The sequence below is a fragment of the Ascaphus truei genome, chromosome 9 (assembly GCF_040206685.1).
Source record: "Ascaphus truei isolate aAscTru1 chromosome 9, aAscTru1.hap1, whole genome shotgun sequence".
Classification (NCBI taxonomy): domain Eukaryota; kingdom Metazoa; phylum Chordata; class Amphibia; order Anura; family Ascaphidae; genus Ascaphus; species Ascaphus truei.
Window position 1 is genome coordinate 22,168,455 of NC_134491.1, and position 18,409 is coordinate 22,186,863.

Sequence of the window (18,409 nt, forward strand, 5' to 3'; positions counted from 1 at the left end):
ATAGATATATATATATACACACACACACTACCTCCCCCCCAAACACTACCGTACATACATACACACACCCTACCTGCCCCCTACACATTACCGTACACACACACACTACCCTACACATATATATATACACACACACACACTACCCTACACTCTAACCTACATATAGACTCTACCTCCCACCCACACACACCCATACACATTCTGCATCAATGCAGAGAAAGTTTTTCGAAGTGCGGAGCGCGATTGCATCGTGTGTAAGAAACATTTTCTGGTGCTGAATCTTCCAATCTGGCAACTTTTTTCGGCGCAAATAAAATGCGTAAAAGTAATGGCGTAGAGATCCGCAGAATGTGATATCTGCGCCCCATGTAAATCCTTCCCAACTCCTCCTACTGGCGCTCACCACATCGGAAGCCAGAGCAGACGGGCAACATCGAGGCAAAGTACATTGACGCAGGCCGAAAATGCCCCAGTCGTGCTCCCAAATTGCCTGGAAACGTAGACCTCTGCACATCTCTCCGGGGTTCAGGTCTCCGTGAGGCTCAGCACCTCCACTGCAGAGCTCAGCCCCTGGTTCACGCCGCCGATGGCATACAGCCTGTTCTTCAGGACAATGCTGGCACAGGCGCAGCGCGGTGTGGGCATAGGGCTGATACTCTCCCAACGGCTCTTCCCCGGGTGGAACATCTCCGCCGTGTCCAGGACCGAAGGCTGGTTCCCTGAGGAAAGGGAGCGGCTCAGTGAGTAAAGACACGGATTCTGTGAGCAACGACACCGAGCTGGTTCAAACCCCGGGGTCGGCTCCTTGTGACCTTGGGCAAGTCACTTTATCTCCCTGTGCCTAGCTATATAAAATACACAAGTAAATGAATAATTAAAGATGGCAGCAATGTATTCAAAGCATGTGATCACCGAGGGGTCAAGAAAGATGCCCTGGTAATTGCACTCGTCCAAAATATGTAACAGCAAGTAAAGCCAGACTTAATGGCTTCCATGTACAGTACTGTACATCTGTATATTGGTGTGGATCACCTCCTAGGAGGCTATCTAATATAATGGTATACCTGATATGATGGTATCAGTAACTGTAAGGTTATGCTATGACATAAGGTCGAAGGTCGAGCGGTTCGTTTTCTTTTATTATTGAAGATGGCAGCAATGCTACGAGAATTCTTATGGCTGCAAAAGTACTGTATAGACGCAATTCTATATAATATGTATTAATAAAACATATATTGGAGAGGGGGTGAGAGAAAATATATATATCATTTAGTTCCAGCTGATTCGAGACGTCGTCCTCTCCCCTGTGCGGTTGCGTTGCAGACCCCTCTGGCTGTAAAAGGGTTAACAATTACATATTGTATTCATGCTCCATGCAGCCCCCTCTGGGGAGTAACCCAGAATATAATGTGGTATTTATATAGCACCCTCCTTGCTCTGCACCCCGACACCAATTTAGACTGATCATTTTACAAGGGTTCTACAATTGCATAGGTGCATGGAAGATCAACACTTCAGCCACCACACCACCTCCCTGGGAAATAAGAGATGCTGGGAAGTGATTTTGTCCTTACCAAGCCCCCCTGCGACCACCACTCGGCCATTTATTGCGCCCGCCACAAAGTCAGCCCTCCTGTTCCTTAGAAAACTGGAATTTTCAGTCTTCATCCAGCCCCCTGGGTAACAGAGATTAGATCTGATGTATCTGTGTGTCACTGCAACTCCAGCATGTACTTAAGCACACACTTCTATTACTGTTCTGAACACACACACACACACACACCGCTGTCACTGCACCTCCATGCTGCTCTGCAGCCTTCTCTGCTATTCCTGTACAGACACTCCCACACACCCAAAGCTGTCACTACACCTCCATCCTTCTCTGCTATTCCTGTACTGACACCCACACACACCCAAAGCTGTCACTGCAACTCCATCCTGCTCTGCTATTCCTGTACTGACACCCCTACACACCCAAAGCTGTCACTACACCTCCATCCTGCTCTGCTATTCCTGTACAGACACCCCTACACACCCAAAGCTGTCACTGCAACTCCATCCTGCTCTGCTATTCCTGTACAGACACCCCTACACACCCAAAGCTGTAACTCCATCCTGCTCTGCTATTCCTGTACAGACACCCCTACACACCCAAAGCTGTCACTACACCTCCATCCTGCTCTGCTATTCCTGTACAGACACCCACACACACCCAAAGCTGTCACTGCAACTCCATCCTGCTCTGCTATTCCTGTACTGACACCCACACACACCCAAAGCTGTCACTGCAACTCCATCCTGCTCTGCTATTCCTGTACTGACACCCACACACACCCAAAGCTGTCACTACACCTCCATCCTGCTCTGCTATTCCTGTACAGACACCCACACACACCCAAAGCTGTCACTACACCTCCATCCTCCTTTGCTATTCCTGTACTAATCCTGCAAATAAAAGTATCACTTGTGAGCACATTCATGTCTCAGACAGGTCTGTAACGCTGCCTTTCCCCATTATCTCCTAGCATACAGTGCTCCCACTGCAGCAAGGGATTCTGGGAAATGACGTGCAAATGAGCACACAGTGTCACCTTTTGCTTCATATCCATTTTAACATGGGACCCCTATAAGCTTCTGCCTGCCGCTTTACAGCTTTTCCAGCACAGCGTGGGTTAAAGAAATGCACAGCCAGTAACCCTACTCACAGACGGTGTACTAATCCTACACACACAGCCATCACGCCATCTTTATTATACCCCGCGGCCTCCCCTACTGTTCCCCTTCTGGATCTGCCACATACTCATACATACTCCTTCATTAACTTGCAAGAACATTTTAACTCCTTCACTCCTGCACAGTGCTTTGCAGGGCCCCTCCGGCAGTGAAGGGGTTAATCTGCCCCCTGCCCCCCCCCCGGCAGTGGAGGTTGTGTGTCTGCACCCACCCTGCTCCATGTCGAATATATCCACGGTCTTGGTGAATTTGGGGCGCCTGTAGGTGCCCCCTTGCCGCAGCCCGCTCAGGCTGTAGAGGGAGCCCTCGCTCAGCACAAAGCGGGAGTACGCCCTCTTGTTGGGGATATTCGGGAACTTGGTCCAGGAACGAGTCTCAATGTCAAAAACTTCAAAGGCGCCAACCGCGTATTTGGACTGTCTGCCCCCTGCGGAGTGAGAGATGGCTGTGCTAGAGAAATGGTCACGGTGAGAGATAGCTGTGCGTGAGAAATGGTCACGGTGAGAGATAGCTGTGCGTGAGAAATGGTCACGGTGAGAGATAGCTGTGCGTGAGAAGTGGTCACGGTGAGAGATAGCTGTGCGTGAGAAATGGTCACGTGAGAGATAGCTGTGCGAGAGAAATGGTCACTGTGAGAGATGGCTGTGCTAGAGAAATGGTCACGGTGAGAGATAGCTGTGCGTGAGAAATGGTCACGGTGAGAGATAGCTGTGCGTGAGAAATGGTCACGGTGAGAGATAGCTGTGCGTGAGAAATGGTCACGGTGAGAGATAGCTGTGCGTGAGAAGTGGTCACGGTGAGAGATAGCTGTGCGTGAGAAATGGTCACGGTGAGAGAAAGCTGTGCTAGAGAAATGGTCACGTGAGAGATAGCTGTGCGAGAGAAATGGTCACGGTGAGAGATAGCTGTGCGTGAGAAATGGTCACGGTGAGAGATAGCTGTGCGTGAGAAATGGTCACGGTGAGAGATAGCTGTGCTAGAGAAATGGTCACGGTGAGAGATAGCTGTGCTAGAGAAATGGTCACGGTGAGAGATAGCTGTGCGTGAGAAGTGGTCACGGTGAGAGATAGCTGTGCGTGAGAAATGGTCACGGTGAGAGATAGCTGTGCGAGAGAAATGGTCACGGTGAGAGATAGCTGTGCGAGAGAAATGATCACGGTGAGAGATAGCTGTGCTAGAGAAATGGTCACGGTGAGAGATAGCTGTGCGAGAGAAATGATCACGGTGAGAGATAGCTGTGCTAGAGAAATGGTCACGGTGAGAGATAGCTGTGCTAGAGAAATGGTCACGGTGAGAGATAGCTGTGCTAGATAAATTGACTCAGTGAGAGATAGCTGTGCGAGAGAAATGGTCTCAGTGAGAGATAGCTGTGCGAGAGAAATGGTCACGTGAGAGATAGCTGTGCGAGAGAAATGGTCACGGTGAGAGATAGCTGTGCGAGAGAAATGATCACGGTGAGAGATAGCTGTGCGAGAGAAATGGTCACGGTGAGAGATAGCTGTGCGAGAGAAATGATCACGGTGAGAGATAGCTGTGCGTGAGAAATGATCACGGTGAGAGATAGCTGTGCGAGAGAAATTATCACGGTGAGAGATAGCTGTGCGAGAGAAATGATCACTGTGAGAGATAGCTGTGCGAGAGAAATGGTCACGGTGAGAGATAGCTGTGCGAGAGAAATGGTCACGGTGAGAGATAGCTGTGCGTGAGAAATGGTCACGGTGAGAGATAGCTGTGCGTGAGAAATGATCACGGTGAGAGATAGCTGTGCGTGAGAAATGATCACGGTGAGAGATAGCTGTGCGTGAGAAATGATCACGGTGAGAGATAGCTGTGCGTGAGAAATGGTCGCGGTGAGAGATAGCTGTGCGAGAGAAATGATCACGGTGAGAGATAGCTGTGCGAGAGAAATGGTCACGGTGAGAGATAGCTGTGCGAGAGAAATGATCACGGTGAGAGATAGCTGTGCGAGAGAAATGATCACGGTGAGAGATAGCTGTGCGAGAGAAATGGTCACGGTGAGAGATAGCTGTGCGAGAGAAATGGTCACGGTGAGAGATAGCTGTGCGAGAGAAATGGTCACGGTGAGAGATAGCTGTGCGAGAGAAATGGTCACGGTGAGAGATAGCTGTGCGTGAGAAATGGTCACGGTGAGAGATAGCTGTGCGAGAGAAATGGTCACGGTGAGAGATAGCTGTGCGAGAGAAATGGTCACGTGAGAGATAGCTGTGCGAGAGAAATGATCACGGTGAGAGATAGCTGTGCGAGAGAAATGGTCACGTGAGAGATAGCTGTGCCAGAGAAATGATCACGGTGAGAGATAGCTGTGCGAGAGAAATGGTCACGGTGAGAAATAGCTGTGCGAGAGAAATGGTCACGGTGAGAGATAGCTGTGCTAGAGAAATGGTCACGGTGAGAGATAGCTGTGCTAGAAAAATTGACTCAGTGAGAGATAGCTGTGCGAGAGAAATGGTCACGTGAGAGATAGCTGTGCGAGAGAAATGATCACGGTGAGAGATAGCTGTGCGAGAGAAATGGTCACGGTGAGAGATAGCTGTGCGAGAGAAATGATCATGGTGAGAGATAGCTGTGCGAGAGAATTGGACTCAGTGAGAGATAGCTGTGCGAGAGAAATGGTCTCAGTGAGAGATAGCTGTGCGAGAGAAATGGTCTCAGTGAGAGATAGCTGTGCGAGACAAATGGTAACGGTGAGAGATAGCTGTGCGAGAGAAATGGTAACGGTGAGAGATAGCTGTGCGAGAGAAATGGTCTCGGTGAGAGATAGCTGTGCGAGAGAAATGGTCACAGTGAGAGATAGCTGTGCGAGAGAAATGGTCACGGTGAGAGATAGCTGTGCGAGAGAAATGATCACTGTGAGAGATAGCTGTGTGAGAGAAATGGTCACGGTGAGAGATAGCTGTGCGAGAGAAATGATCACGGTGAGAGAGCTGTGCGAGAGAAATGGTCACGGTGAGAGATAGCTGTGCGAGAGAAATGATCACGGTGAGAGATAGCTGTGCGAGAGAAATGGTCACGGTGAGAGATAGCTGTGCGAGAGAAATGGTCACGTGAGAGATAGCTGTGCGAGAGAAATGATCACGGTGAGAGATAGCTGTGCGAGAGAAATGGTCACGGTGAGAGATAGCTGTGCGAGAGAAATGATCATGGTGAGAGATAGCTGTGCGAGAGAATTGGACTCAGTGAGAGATAGCTGTGCGAGAGAAATGGTCACGGTGAGAGATAGCTGTGCGAGAGAAATGGTCACGTGAGAGATAGCTGTGCGAGAGAAATGGTCACGGTGAGAGATAGCTGTGCGAGAGAAATGGTCACGGTGAGAGATAGCTGTGCGTGAGAAATGGTCACGGTGAGAGATAGCTGTGCGAGAGAAATGATCACGGTGAGAGATAGCTGTGCGAGAGAAATTGACTCAGTGAGAGATAGCTGTGCGAGAGAAATGGTCTCAGTGAGAGATAGCTGTGCGAGAGAAATGGTCTCAGTGAGAGATAGCTGTGCGAGAGAAATGGTAACGGTGAGAGATAGCTGTGCGAGAGAAATGGTAACGGTGAGAGATAGCTGTGCGAGAGAAATGGTCTCGGTGAGAGATAGCTGTGCGAGAGAAATGGTCACGGTGAGAGATAGCTGTGCGAGAGAAATGGTCACGGTGAGAGATAGCTGTGCGAGAGAAATGATCACTGTGAGAGATAGCTGTGTGAGAGAAATGGTCACGGTGAGAGATAGCTGTGCGAGAGAAATGATCACGGTGAGAGAGCTGTGCGAGAGAAATGGTCACGGTGAGAGATAGCTGTGCGAGAGAAATGATCACGGTGAGAGATAGCTGTGCGAGAGAAATGGTCACGGTGAGAGATAGCTGTGCGAGAGAAATGGTCACGTGAGAGATAGCTGTGCGAGAGAAATGGTCCCGGTGAGATAGCTGTGCGAGAGAAATGGTCACGGTGAGAGATAGCTGTGCGAGAGAAATGATCATGGTGAGAGATAGCTGTGCGAGAGAAATGGACTCAGTGAGAGATAGCTGTGCGAGATAAATGGTCACGGTGTGAGATAGCTGTGCGTGAGAAATGGTCACGCGAGAGATAGCTGTGCGAGAGAAATGGTCACGGTGAGAGATAGCTGTGCGAGAGAAATGGTCACGGTGAGAGATAGCTGTGCGAGAGAAATGGTCACGTGAGAGATAGCTGTGCGAGAGAAATGATCACGGTGAGAGATAGCTGTGCGTGAGAAATGATCACGGTGAGAGATAGCTGTGCGAGAGAAATTATCACGGTGAGAGATAGCTGTGCGAGAGAAATTATCACGGTGAGAGATAGCTGTGCGAGAGAAATGATCACTGTGAGAGATAGCTGTGCGAGAGAAATGGTCACGGTGAGAGATAGCTGTGCGAGAGAAATGGTCACGGTGAGAGATAGCTGTGCGTGAGAAATGATCACGGTGAGAGATAGCTGTGCGTGAGAAATGATCACGGTGAGAGATAGCTGTGCGTGAGAAATGATCACGGTGAGAGATAGCTGTGCGTGAGAAATGGTCGCGGTGAGAGATAGCTGTGCGAGAGAAATGATCACGGTGAGAGATAGCTGTGCGAGAGAAATGGTCACGGTGAGAGATAGCTGTGCGAGAGAAATGATCACGGTGAGAGATAGCTGTGCGAGAGAAATGATCACGGTGAGAGATAGCTGTGCGAGAGAAATGGTCACGGTGAGAGATAGCTGTGCGAGAGAAATGGTCACGGTGAGAGATAGCTGTGCGAGAGAAATGGTCACGGTGAGAGATAGCTGTGCGAGAGAAATGGTCACGGTGAGAGATAGCTGTGCGTGAGAAATGGTCACGGTGAGAGATAGCTGTGCGAGAGAAATGGTCACGGTGAGAGATAGCTGTGCGAGAGAAATGGTCACGTGAGAGATAGCTGTGCGAGAGAAATGATCACGGTGAGAGATAGCTGTGCGAGAGAAATGGTCACGTGAGAGATAGCTGTGCCAGAGAAATGATCACGGTGAGAGATAGCTGTGCGAGAGAAATGGTCACGGTGAGAAATAGCTGTGCGAGAGAAATGGTCACGGTGAGAGATAGCTGTGCTAGAGAAATGGTCACGGTGAGAGATAGCTGTGCTAGAAAAATTGACTCAGTGAGAGATAGCTGTGCGAGAGAAATGGTCACGTGAGAGATAGCTGTGCGAGAGAAATGATCACGGTGAGAGATAGCTGTGCGAGAGAAATGGTCACGGTGAGAGATAGCTGTGCGAGAGAAATGATCATGGTGAGAGATAGCTGTGCGAGAGAATTGGACTCAGTGAGAGATAGCTGTGCGAGAGAAATGGTCACGGTGAGAGATAGCTGTGCGAGAGAAATGGTCACAGTGAGAGATAGCTGTGCGAGAGAAATGGTCACGGTGAGAGATAGCTGTGCGAGAGAAATGATCACGGTGAGAGATAGCTGTGCGAGAGAAATTGACTCAGTGAGAGATAGCTGTGCGAGAGAAATGGTCTCAGTGAGAGATAGCTGTGCGAGAGAAATGGTCTCAGTGAGAGATAGCTGTGCGAGAGAAATGGTAACGGTGAGAGATAGCTGTGCGAGAGAAATGGTAACGGTGAGAGATAGCTGTGCGAGAGAAATGGTCTCGGTGAGAGATAGCTGTGCGAGAGAAATGGTCACGGTGAGAGATAGCTGTGCGAGAGAAATGGTCACGGTGAGAGATAGCTGTGCGAGAGAAATGATCACTGTGAGAGATAGCTGTGTGAGAGAAATGGTCACGGTGAGAGATAGCTGTGCGAGAGAAATGATCACGGTGAGAGAGCTGTGCGAGAGAAATGGTCACGGTGAGAGATAGCTGTGCGAGAGAAATGATCACGGTGAGAGATAGCTGTGCGAGAGAAATGGTCACGGTGAGAGATAGCTGTGCGAGAGAAATGGTCACGTGAGAGATAGCTGTGCGAGAGAAATGGTCCCGGTGAGATAGCTGTGCGAGAGAAATGGTCACGGTGAGAGATAGCTGTGCGAGAGAAATGATCATGGTGAGAGATAGCTGTGCGAGAGAAATGGACTCAGTGAGAGATAGCTGTGCGAGATAAATGGTCACGGTGTGAGATAGCTGTGCGTGAGAAATGGTCACGCGAGAGATAGCTGTGCGAGAGAAATGGTCACGGTGAGAGATAGCTGTGCGAGAGAAATGGTCACGGTGAGAGATAGCTGTGCGAGAGAAATGGTCACGGTGAGAGATAGCTGTGCGAGAGAAATGGTCACGGTGAGAGATAGCTGTGCGAGAGAAATGGTCACGGTGAGAGATAGCTGTGCGTGAGAAATGGTCACGGTGAGAGATAGCTGTGCGAGAGAAATGATCACGGTGAGAGATAGCTGTGCGTGAGAAATGATCACGGTGAGAGATAGCTGTGCGTGAGAAATAGTCACGGTGAGAGATAGCTGTGCGTGAGAAATGATCACGGTGAGAGATAGCTGTGCGTGAGAAATGGTCACGGTGAGAGATAGCTGTGCGAGAGAAATGGTCACGGTGAGAGATAGCTGTGCGAGAGAAATGGTCACGGTGAGAGATAGCTGTGCGAGAGAAATGGTCACGGTGAGAGATAGCTGTGCGAGAGAAATGGTCACGGTGAGAGATAGCTGTGTCACGGAGATATGCTTAGTACTCACCCAGTACGTAGATCTTTGTCCCGCGCAGGTAGGAGGTGGCACCATATCGGGGGGTTGGCATTGGGGCAAAGTGAACCCAGATATCCTTCAGCATGTCATACTGCTGCAGGAAGCAGTGCGGGCGCAGATCTGACCCCATCCCGCCAGCTGCATACACCCTGCAGTCTGAGGGAGGGGACACAGGAGGACCGGTCATACATGGTAGTGATGCTACGGCCCATGGAGACTGTCCTTGTCACCGCAGGGTGGCACAGTGACAGACAGAAGGGGCCTATAACCTATGCAGCTTGTCGCTCCCACTACATTATATGACAGACAGAAGAGAGTTATGGCCCATGAAAATAGTACCTCCCTCAGTAGGGTGACAGACAAAGGGGATCTATGGCCCATTCCCCTCACATCACAGGGTCACAGACAGCAGAGACCTATGGCCCGTATATGTCCCTCCCCCCCCCAGGGTGACACAGACAGAAGGGACCTATGGAGCCTGTCCATTCCACTACAGCATGACACACACCAAAGGTTTGGCTGCGGCCAAATCGCAGCCCACGCTCCTCCGCCACTGGAACTGCTCACCGCAGGGCCATCTCACCGCCGGGACACCTCGCCGCTGCCATCTTTAAAGCCACCGTCGCCTTCAGGATCGCGTGAATGGGACGGGTGGGCGCTCGCTCTCCTGAAGGGGACGGCGGCTCTGAATATGGCGGAAGCGAGGTTTCCTAGCGGCGGCGATTTGGTCATGGCCAAACGTCCCATTCCGTACAGAAGGGAGCTATGTCCGATGGAGTCTGTCCCTCCTCCCAATCCCAGGGGATGACAGTTACCTCTCACAGTGACCGATATCCCCATGGCTGGCTCACGCAGGGAGCTCCTCTTCTTCCACTTCCCTTCATCGATGTTGTACACATCCACCACCTTTAGAGGTGTCTGGTTCTCCCCCACCCCTCCCACCACCATGATCCTCTTGCCCAGAGCTGCCACTGCCACCCCGGCTCGGGCAGAGGGCATGGGCGCCAGGCTGCTCCACTGGTTGGTCTCTGGGGAAAACATCTCAAAGGAGCTCATTGGGGTCCCCGCATCGTCACAGCCGCCGATGGCAAAGATCTGACCGCCGGCCTCTGCCAGGGAGCAGTACACACGGGGACTGGGAAGAGGTGCCAGCGTCTGCCAGTGGAAGTCTTTGGCACAGGGCACCTCCATGTTGACTCACCGGGGGAGCTGACACTCATCTGGGTGTGGTTTGGTGGGCATCTTGTGGGCAAAGAGGGAGAAAGAGAACATAAGAGTGAGAAACAGGACACGGCTCAAACACTTGGGCACTGCCACCTGACACAGCCGCCCAGATGGTTAACTTTGTAGATGTCCCATTTGAAACTCAAATTCTAAAACAAAAAACAACCTTCGTCCTTTATTAGCCTGTCCATCCCTCGCAGGATCCTCTAGCAGCAGGAGGGTTAAGATTAATACAATTAATCGGTGCTAGCAGGGTACTAATGGCAGTGACATGTTTAAGGGGTCAGTTCCTCCTAGAGGCAAAGTGCACTAATGGCAGTGACATGTTTAAGGGGTCAGTTCCTCCTAGAGGCAAAGTGCACTAATGGCAGTGACATGGTTAAGGGGTCAGTCCCCCCTAGGGGCAGAGTACCAACGACAGTGACATGGTTAAGGGGTCAGTCCCTCCTAGGAGCAAAGAGTACTAATGGCAGTGACATGTTTAAGGGGTCGGTCCCTCCTAGGAGCAAAGTGTACTAAAGGCAGTGACATGTTTAAGGGATCAGTCCTTCCTAGGAGCAAAGTGTACTAATGGCAGTGACATGGTTAAGGGGTCAGTCTCTCCTAGGGGCAAAGTGTACTAATGGCAGTGACATGTTTAAGGGATCAGTCCCTCCTAGGGGCAAAGTGTACTAATGGCAGTGACATGGTTAAGGGGTCAGTCCCTCCTAGGGGCAAAGTGTACTAATGGCAGTGACATGGTTAAGGGATCAGTCCCTCCTAGGGGCAAAGTGTACTAATGGCAGTGACATGGTTAAGGGGTCAGTCCCTCCTAGGGGCAAAGTGTACTAATGGCAGTGACATGGTTAAGGGGTCAGTCCCTCCTAGGAGCAAAGTGTACTAATGGCAGTGACATGTTCAACCCTTTGCGTGCCTGAAGACTGGCAGCATCTGAGTGCCACGGGTCTGCCAGCGAACGGCCATGTGATCACTTAGGCTCAGTGATCAGGTGGTCCCAGGCACGCCTCCCATGATGTGAACGCAAAATGACAGGAGTTCCACTTCCGTTTCAAGTGCGTTCAAAGGGTTAAAGCAGAAATCCCACCTGACATTGGGAAGAAAAAAATAACACATATACACACACTTATATATTATATATAAATATATATAAATATATATATATATATATATATTCCACAGAAGCAGCCGGCACTCCACTTGCAAGTAGAAAAAATTGGGTGCTTGTCCCATAAAGCAATAATAAACCACACGATACCGTTTGAAGCACGAGATCAGGAGACAGCACTCTGGTAAATTTGATCACAAGTTTTTGTATTGAAAAAGACACAAAGATATACATACATACATACATACATACATACATACATACATACATACATACATACAATAGGGATCAGGTGTTATAAGGGGCAAGAAACAAAACAGAGATTCAGAGATTCCAAGGAGAAATGCAAGTTGCAATTCATTTCCAGAGACACAAAAACAGGTCAATCATAGCACGGTTAGATACATTTAAGGAGACCTTTTCATTTAGTAATTGTTGTGGCCACATGGGATGACACCATTAAAGGGGCAAACAGAAACGTGTCAGGTCCTACATGAAAGGTCCACGTCGGAGTGGATACATTGGATAGGAAGAGAACACCCCGGTGCATGAAACTTTGCCTATTAATTGAACCCTCGATGTTCCTTAGAAACAATTGGGAACGAGATTTCCAAGGGCGACACAATGTGCAGATTCAAATATAACATGTAATACAAAATTCCAATCATTTTACAAAAATTGATGATGTGAAGATTGAGATAATGTGTGTGGCTATCATCACCTCCATTTTGGCCTAAACCACCATTTTCTGAGTGTTTGCTTATATGAATGTTTATTTGTTTCATTCGTGAATGAATGAATGAACTGTGAATGTCTGATTCTGCAGAGTATCGCTTCTGGATCTAACCCACCCTTGTATAATTCCTACGAGTCATGTAATAAATTGAAATTACATTCGTAAGCGGTTTCTCCTGTCTTAGATAATTCTGCTGACCATAGGGTTCTGTTATCTGACAGATACAGTCACACACAGGGCTGGACAGAGTAACTCCCTATTGTCACAAAGTTAAGAGGCCCACATTATGGTAAATTATCGATAAGAATATAGCATATGCAGCATATTTATGTATCAACCAATATGTATTTTTGCATGTCATCATATTATTATTTATCTCTAAGCCAGCCCCCTTAAGGGGTGAATTACTCATTTTGAAATGTATAAAAATGTGATCCAAGCAATATGTTTTTAGAGGCTTGAGTTCTTTCTGAATTCTTGTCTCCCAATTGTGCCTTGGTACAGATAAACTCATGTTGTTACATTTTTGAACCCTTGACTCATTGATTTTATTTCTACGCTTTCACAATGATGACAAACGCCAAACTTTTGGTTTGGGAAACCTAAACCTTGTTCAAGCTCGAACACAATCACCAACACACAGTAAATAAAACAAACATATCATTTATATTCTTAATAACAGAAGGACTATAGGAAATCTGGGAGTAGTAATCTACTTTGCTTGGGGATAGCGGTCTCTTTGTTTTGAGACAGGAAGAGGGAGCCCGGTTTGATTTTGTCTCATTGACGGACGTCAACCTCCGAGAACCCCTCCCCACCCCAAAATGACATTTTCAATAGAAAACTGCTACATAAAAAGAAAAAGATCTGCGAGACGCCGCGGACAGAAAAATTCAGCGAGTCACAGAGAAACATCGACGTGTCCGGAACAGAGTCCTCGTGTGTTAAATACAAGTGACCCCGTCCTGTGCTGGAGTGACCAGTCACGGTCTTACAGGTCGTTTGCCACGCGGGCGGATTATGAAGGCGTTAACCCCTTCTGTGCCGGAGATGCATTGCGAGAGGGGAGGTTCAGAGAGGAGTGCTGCAAACTTGTAATGTATTTGCACGCGGGTGGGGAGGGCTGCAGCCGGATGCAATTTGCGTCTCTACCTGGTCGTTAGCACTTAGCTGACGAGTGCTGGTTTCTTAGCAACGCCGCCCACGTGAACTCTCCGCGCGGCCCAGCAGTGCTGGCGTGAGCAAGCCGGGCCACGCTCAGAGAGAGAGAGGGGGCCACCGCTCTTTCATACCGTGTATCACCATCTTATGTAAGTATATCTTTATTTATATCGCGCCATCCAGGGGCACCGCGCGTCACAGCAGCAATACACGTGGCATATTATTAGAACACAATGGGAACAAGCGCTTCAGACATGAAACAATAGGAAAGGGAGTCCCTGCCCCAAAGAGCTTATAATCTAATCACCCTTGTATTAAATCCGGCGAGAAAAAAAAACTAATTCAAATCGGTTAAATGACCCTTCGTAAATTATATTTGAAAGCATTCTTCGTTTGCTGAAGTAGGCACTGAAGAGGTCAACTGGTAGCGATGGGGTTAATTGCTCCGGTCTTGAATGTACAAGGCTGGCCGCTGCTTTGAGCCATGCTGAACGGTCTCTGGCAGTGAAGGTGTTAATGGGTGGGGGGTGGGGGGGGACGGGCTCTGCATGCAGGAGAGTCGAATCCAGGTCACGTCACTGCTTCAGCCCCCCGGGGGGGACTCTACATAACTGTCACATGTCCTGTGATGTGGAATCTCTGGCGTGTGGAACAGCGCGCTGACCGCTCTATATCAGAACAGAGATGTGGGTCAGTGCCGAGGTGGGCTGGGCTGGACCGAGCTATACACAGCATGCCAGTTTAACGCGGACGGGCTCAGTCGGACTCGGTCTCGCTGATTTGCAGCTTAGTAAGGTAGTCACTGCCTTTGGAGTGGGTGAACTCTGATTTAATCCTGTGTCAGATCTCCTTGTGACCTTAGGCGATGCACTTTACATTGGGTTGCCTGAGGCACAGGAAGAGACTGTAAGCTCTTCGGGACAGGGACTCCTTGTGCTTGGACCATTCTAGCTACATTGCTGTGTACACTATCAATGCTACAGAAGGGGCAACAATATGCTACATGATTCAGGTCCTTGGAGGCGGAAATCTCTGGGAATGACCTCTAGTCACATGGATCTGTCAGTCTCCTGGCTACATTTGTTCCCAACTCGCTGGACACCTACATCAAAAGCAGAAATCTTCTTAACCTCTTCGTTGCCAGGTGGGCATGCGATGCAGAATGCGGTGCTGTAGGCTGCCGTGGGAGCAGAACAAGAACAAAAGGGTGAAAGCCGCGGTGATGCACAAACATATTGAATGAAAGCGCTCTGGTTTATCTGTAGGAGGCACACGCTGAGAAGAGCGTGAATAGAAACGTCAAAATACAGATGAGAAACTCCTCATCCCAGCGTCAAACCACAGAGCCAGGAGACTGATGTTCTTAGATCAGGGGTAGCCAACTCCAGTCCTCAAGGCCCCCCAACAGGTCAGGTTTTCAGGATATCCCTGCTTCAGCACAAGTGGCTCAATCAGTGGCACAGTCGAAGATGGAGCCACATGTGCTGAAGCAGGAATATCCTGGAAACCTGACCCTTATGCCCTAGACCAGCACCCCTGATCTAAATCCTGAAATCCTGACCTGTTGGTGGCCCTTGATGACTGAAGTTGGCCGCCCCTGACAGATCATATTTGACATTTTGTTGTGCATCAACATTTAAAAAAAAATAGTACAAACCTTCCTAAAACGTGTCGTATGTAAGAAGGTTGTTATGACTTCATACACGACTTGCTGCTTCAAAATACATTTTGGGGGTGGATAGCCGACATTAATTCAATATAAACAGAATTGTTAGGACTCGAGACACAACTTGGCGGCCGATTTTGACGCCGGTTCAATTATTTTTGGGGCGCAGATACAATAATTTCTTGGTACATCCCATTTACATCCGAGCGTTCCAATTGCTGGAGCAAATATACCCGATTAAAACCTTTGACGCTTGAGGCGCACAGCAAGAGCTAAAAAGTGGAGTACATAAGCGCAATCTCATTTATTTCCGTGCATCAATGTTACGCCACAATTTCAGTTGCGCGGCTTAGTATAAAGTCTCCTAGATGTCTTATCCCCTTTAACGGGTTAAAGATATACCCGGTCGGCACCTATGGGGTATTTTTATTTTGCGTAGGACAAACGTGCGCTGGCGTCTCTGCTAGACCCCAGAGCCTCTTAATGTCACAAAGTCAAGTGATACTGGAGTTCAAACGTGTCTCACTGCTGTGATATAGCAATGTGTTAGATCAGGGGGGCTCAATTCCAGTCCTCCCTCCATCCCCCCAACCCCCCCTACAGGTCAGGTTTTCAGGACATCCCAACTTCAGCACAGGTGGCCCAATCATAAGCCTCCTGTGCTGAAGCTGGGACCGATTGAGCCACCTGTGCTGAAGCAGGGATATCCTAAAAACGTGACCTGTTGGGGAGGCTTAAGGACTGGCGTTGAGCACCCCTGTGGTGTAGTAAAGCAGGCAGTAGGTTTCCTACGGGTACAACAACAAAGAAGATGAAAGGGGAAATAAAAACAATATCAAATCCCTGGATCAGAACATTATTTTTTTGATGAAAAGGGAGATGGTATCTTTAAACTGACCGCCTGATTTCTCTATACCTCAGGTTACGCAAATTAGGGGGTAAGATTGCAAGGGCAAGGGTTTCACGCTGCTCGTATCTTGAAGCTGCTTCGTTAAAAATAAAGATAAAATGTTAATATACGCGTTTAACTCGATGGACATACAATATATATTTGACAGTATCTGTGCGGATACTAAAGCTCTCAATATATACAGCGCTGTGCAACTATTATAGAGTCCAGTTTTCTGTAAAATGTTTTTTTTTTCCTTGTGAATCTGGTGCTGTTTTCTGTGTTGCGGTTGGGGGGGGGGGGGAATTTTAATACATGCAGATGCAGCCTCATCTCTGGAAATCCGCTCCCTAATCTCGGAGATGAGGCGCTCTCTGGATTACACGGATCTCTTTGTGGCAGGGTTTCCCTGCTCCGACGCTGCATAGTATCTGTACGGTCCACGCTATAACCGCGCTGCACAGAACAATAAAATGATGCTGGCACCGTTCACACCAAGAGCACAGCAAAGGGATGACGGATGGGAATCTGTAACCCTCTCGTGCACCGCCAACCACAATCTCTGCTTTTAAAGTGGAAAAAACAGTTGAAAATATAATTGCGCCTTACTCACCGGTATCCCGGGGATTCCCAATTTTCGGATGCTGCTTTTTTCCTTCAAGTTTCTGCCTGAGAAAGTCTAAATGATGAGGATGGAAGGCTTGCTTCTCTCTCTCCTGTCTCCTTCTCATTGCTAACATGCCTGCTCTCACTCACAGCTTGCTTCCCTGTCTCATCTGTCTTCCTGTCTGTCTCCCCTATTCCTCACATGCATTCATTGTGGGTGTGTGGTTCCCTGGAGGCAGCCAGAGAAATCTGATTGTAGCAGGCTAAAAGAAAGAGAATACCTGAATAGAAAAGGCAGCAAAAGGGATGCTGCTGAGGAGCTGGATGTATTAAGCACTGCACAGCTGAAACCTTTTGATATTCCCACTTTGAGAAGGAATACAAGGTCCCAGTGAGTCCTGAAGAAGCCCATCTGGTGATGTGATGTGTGTATCTCTGATTGATTCGAAAGAGGGGAGAGGGAGGAGGGTGGAAGGGAGAGGGGGGTTGTTGGCGGGTAGAAGACAGATTTCTGAGGCTTGCTGCTCTAAGCCCTTAATGCTGAATATTATCAGTCATTATGCATCAACGTATTCGTTAGCGCAGTACAGTGATCCAGCGTCCAAATTAATATTTCTATTATGTAACTAAATACTAGAATGCTATGGTCCTCCTTCCCACATTGTACTGCGCTCCGAAAAATGTTGGCTCCACACAAATAAAACAATAATATTATATGTTGATCCAGGGAGAAATCTATTATTTGGAGTCAGGAAGGAATGACATTTTCCCCTTATGAGACAGCATTGGATAATCTGTGGTTTGTTTTGTGTTTGCCTTCCTCTGCATCAAAATACTGTAAATACAAATATAGGATAAAGTATCTGCCGCCTACAATTAGCATGGGTTGACCTTGATGGACGTATGTCTTTTTTCAATCTCAACTATGTCACTTAGTATGAATCGGAATGAAGAGCTGTGGATCTCAAAAGGCACAGATTCCATTTATTTTGCTTTAGCAAGTTTTGCCAATATGTGCATTTTGTTGCTCTTTATTTTACTTTGCACCTCTACATTACTTTTAAACAAAAAGTACAATACAATGTTTCTGACCCTCTCTCTGCATTGCAGGCCGGCTGCGCAGAGCGGGGTGTTGCTAATCACTGCGGCGGTGAAAGGTTTACAAACTATGTTCGAATTATTACACATTTGGAAATCTAAGTCTGATTAGATATGGGGTGGCCAACTTCAGTGCACATGCAACCCCACTACTTTATTAACCAGTGTAGGTATATTTGTAAGTATTTTGTACCACTGATGAGTGGAGGCACCTTTAAGATGGGGTAGTGGAAATGTAGGTCACAGTACAGCACAATTCCTGCACAATACACCCACCCACACACACACACTTTGAGGTCTCCTCTTTGTGCACAAGGAGCCTGCAGCACCCCTGCATTGCCAAGTATTTTGAAGTCAAATCTATTGCACATTGATACCCTGACATCCAAGACCTATGCCAAACTAGGTGTACTTTACAGGAACAAATCCTCCCTAAGCCTGCTGGTCAGAAAGCGTATTGCACAGCAGATGCTAATGCCAATTATCGACTATGGAGACATAGTATATGGCTCGGCACCCAAACCCACCT

At 48.3% G+C, this 18,409-nt stretch overlaps 1 protein-coding gene and 1 long non-coding RNA gene across 5 annotated transcripts in view; one reads left to right on the forward strand and one right to left on the reverse strand.

The window, feature by feature from the left end:
- KLHDC8A (kelch domain containing 8A) overlaps positions 1-18,409 on the reverse strand; it is a 23,196-nt gene continuing 4,787 nt past the window's right edge. The window contains exons 1-6 of one of the 4 annotated variants that reach the window (XM_075613762.1): positions 17,064-17,346; positions 10,211-10,637; positions 9,387-9,551; positions 2,945-3,160; positions 1,575-1,676; positions 3-719 (exon numbers count right to left, since the gene is read on the reverse strand). In XM_075613762.1, the coding sequence (XP_075469877.1) occupies positions 526-719; positions 1,575-1,676; positions 2,945-3,160; positions 9,387-9,551; positions 10,211-10,586 (1,053 nt within the window). In that variant the 5' untranslated portion in view covers positions 10,587-10,637; positions 17,064-17,346 and the 3' untranslated portion in view covers positions 3-525. Of the gene's footprint in view, positions 720-1,574; positions 1,677-2,944; positions 3,161-9,386; positions 9,552-10,210; positions 10,638-16,789; positions 17,492-18,409 lie in introns of those variants that run through there. The other 3 variants (XM_075613760.1, XM_075613763.1, XM_075613761.1) reach the window with 3 other exon arrangements.
- Positions 13,382-18,409, forward strand: part of LOC142502581 (uncharacterized) — a 10,316-nt gene continuing 5,288 nt past the window's right edge. The window contains exon 1 of the long non-coding RNA XR_012803797.1: positions 13,382-13,770. This is a non-coding gene — a long non-coding RNA (uncharacterized LOC142502581). The remainder of the gene's footprint in view (positions 13,771-18,409) is intronic.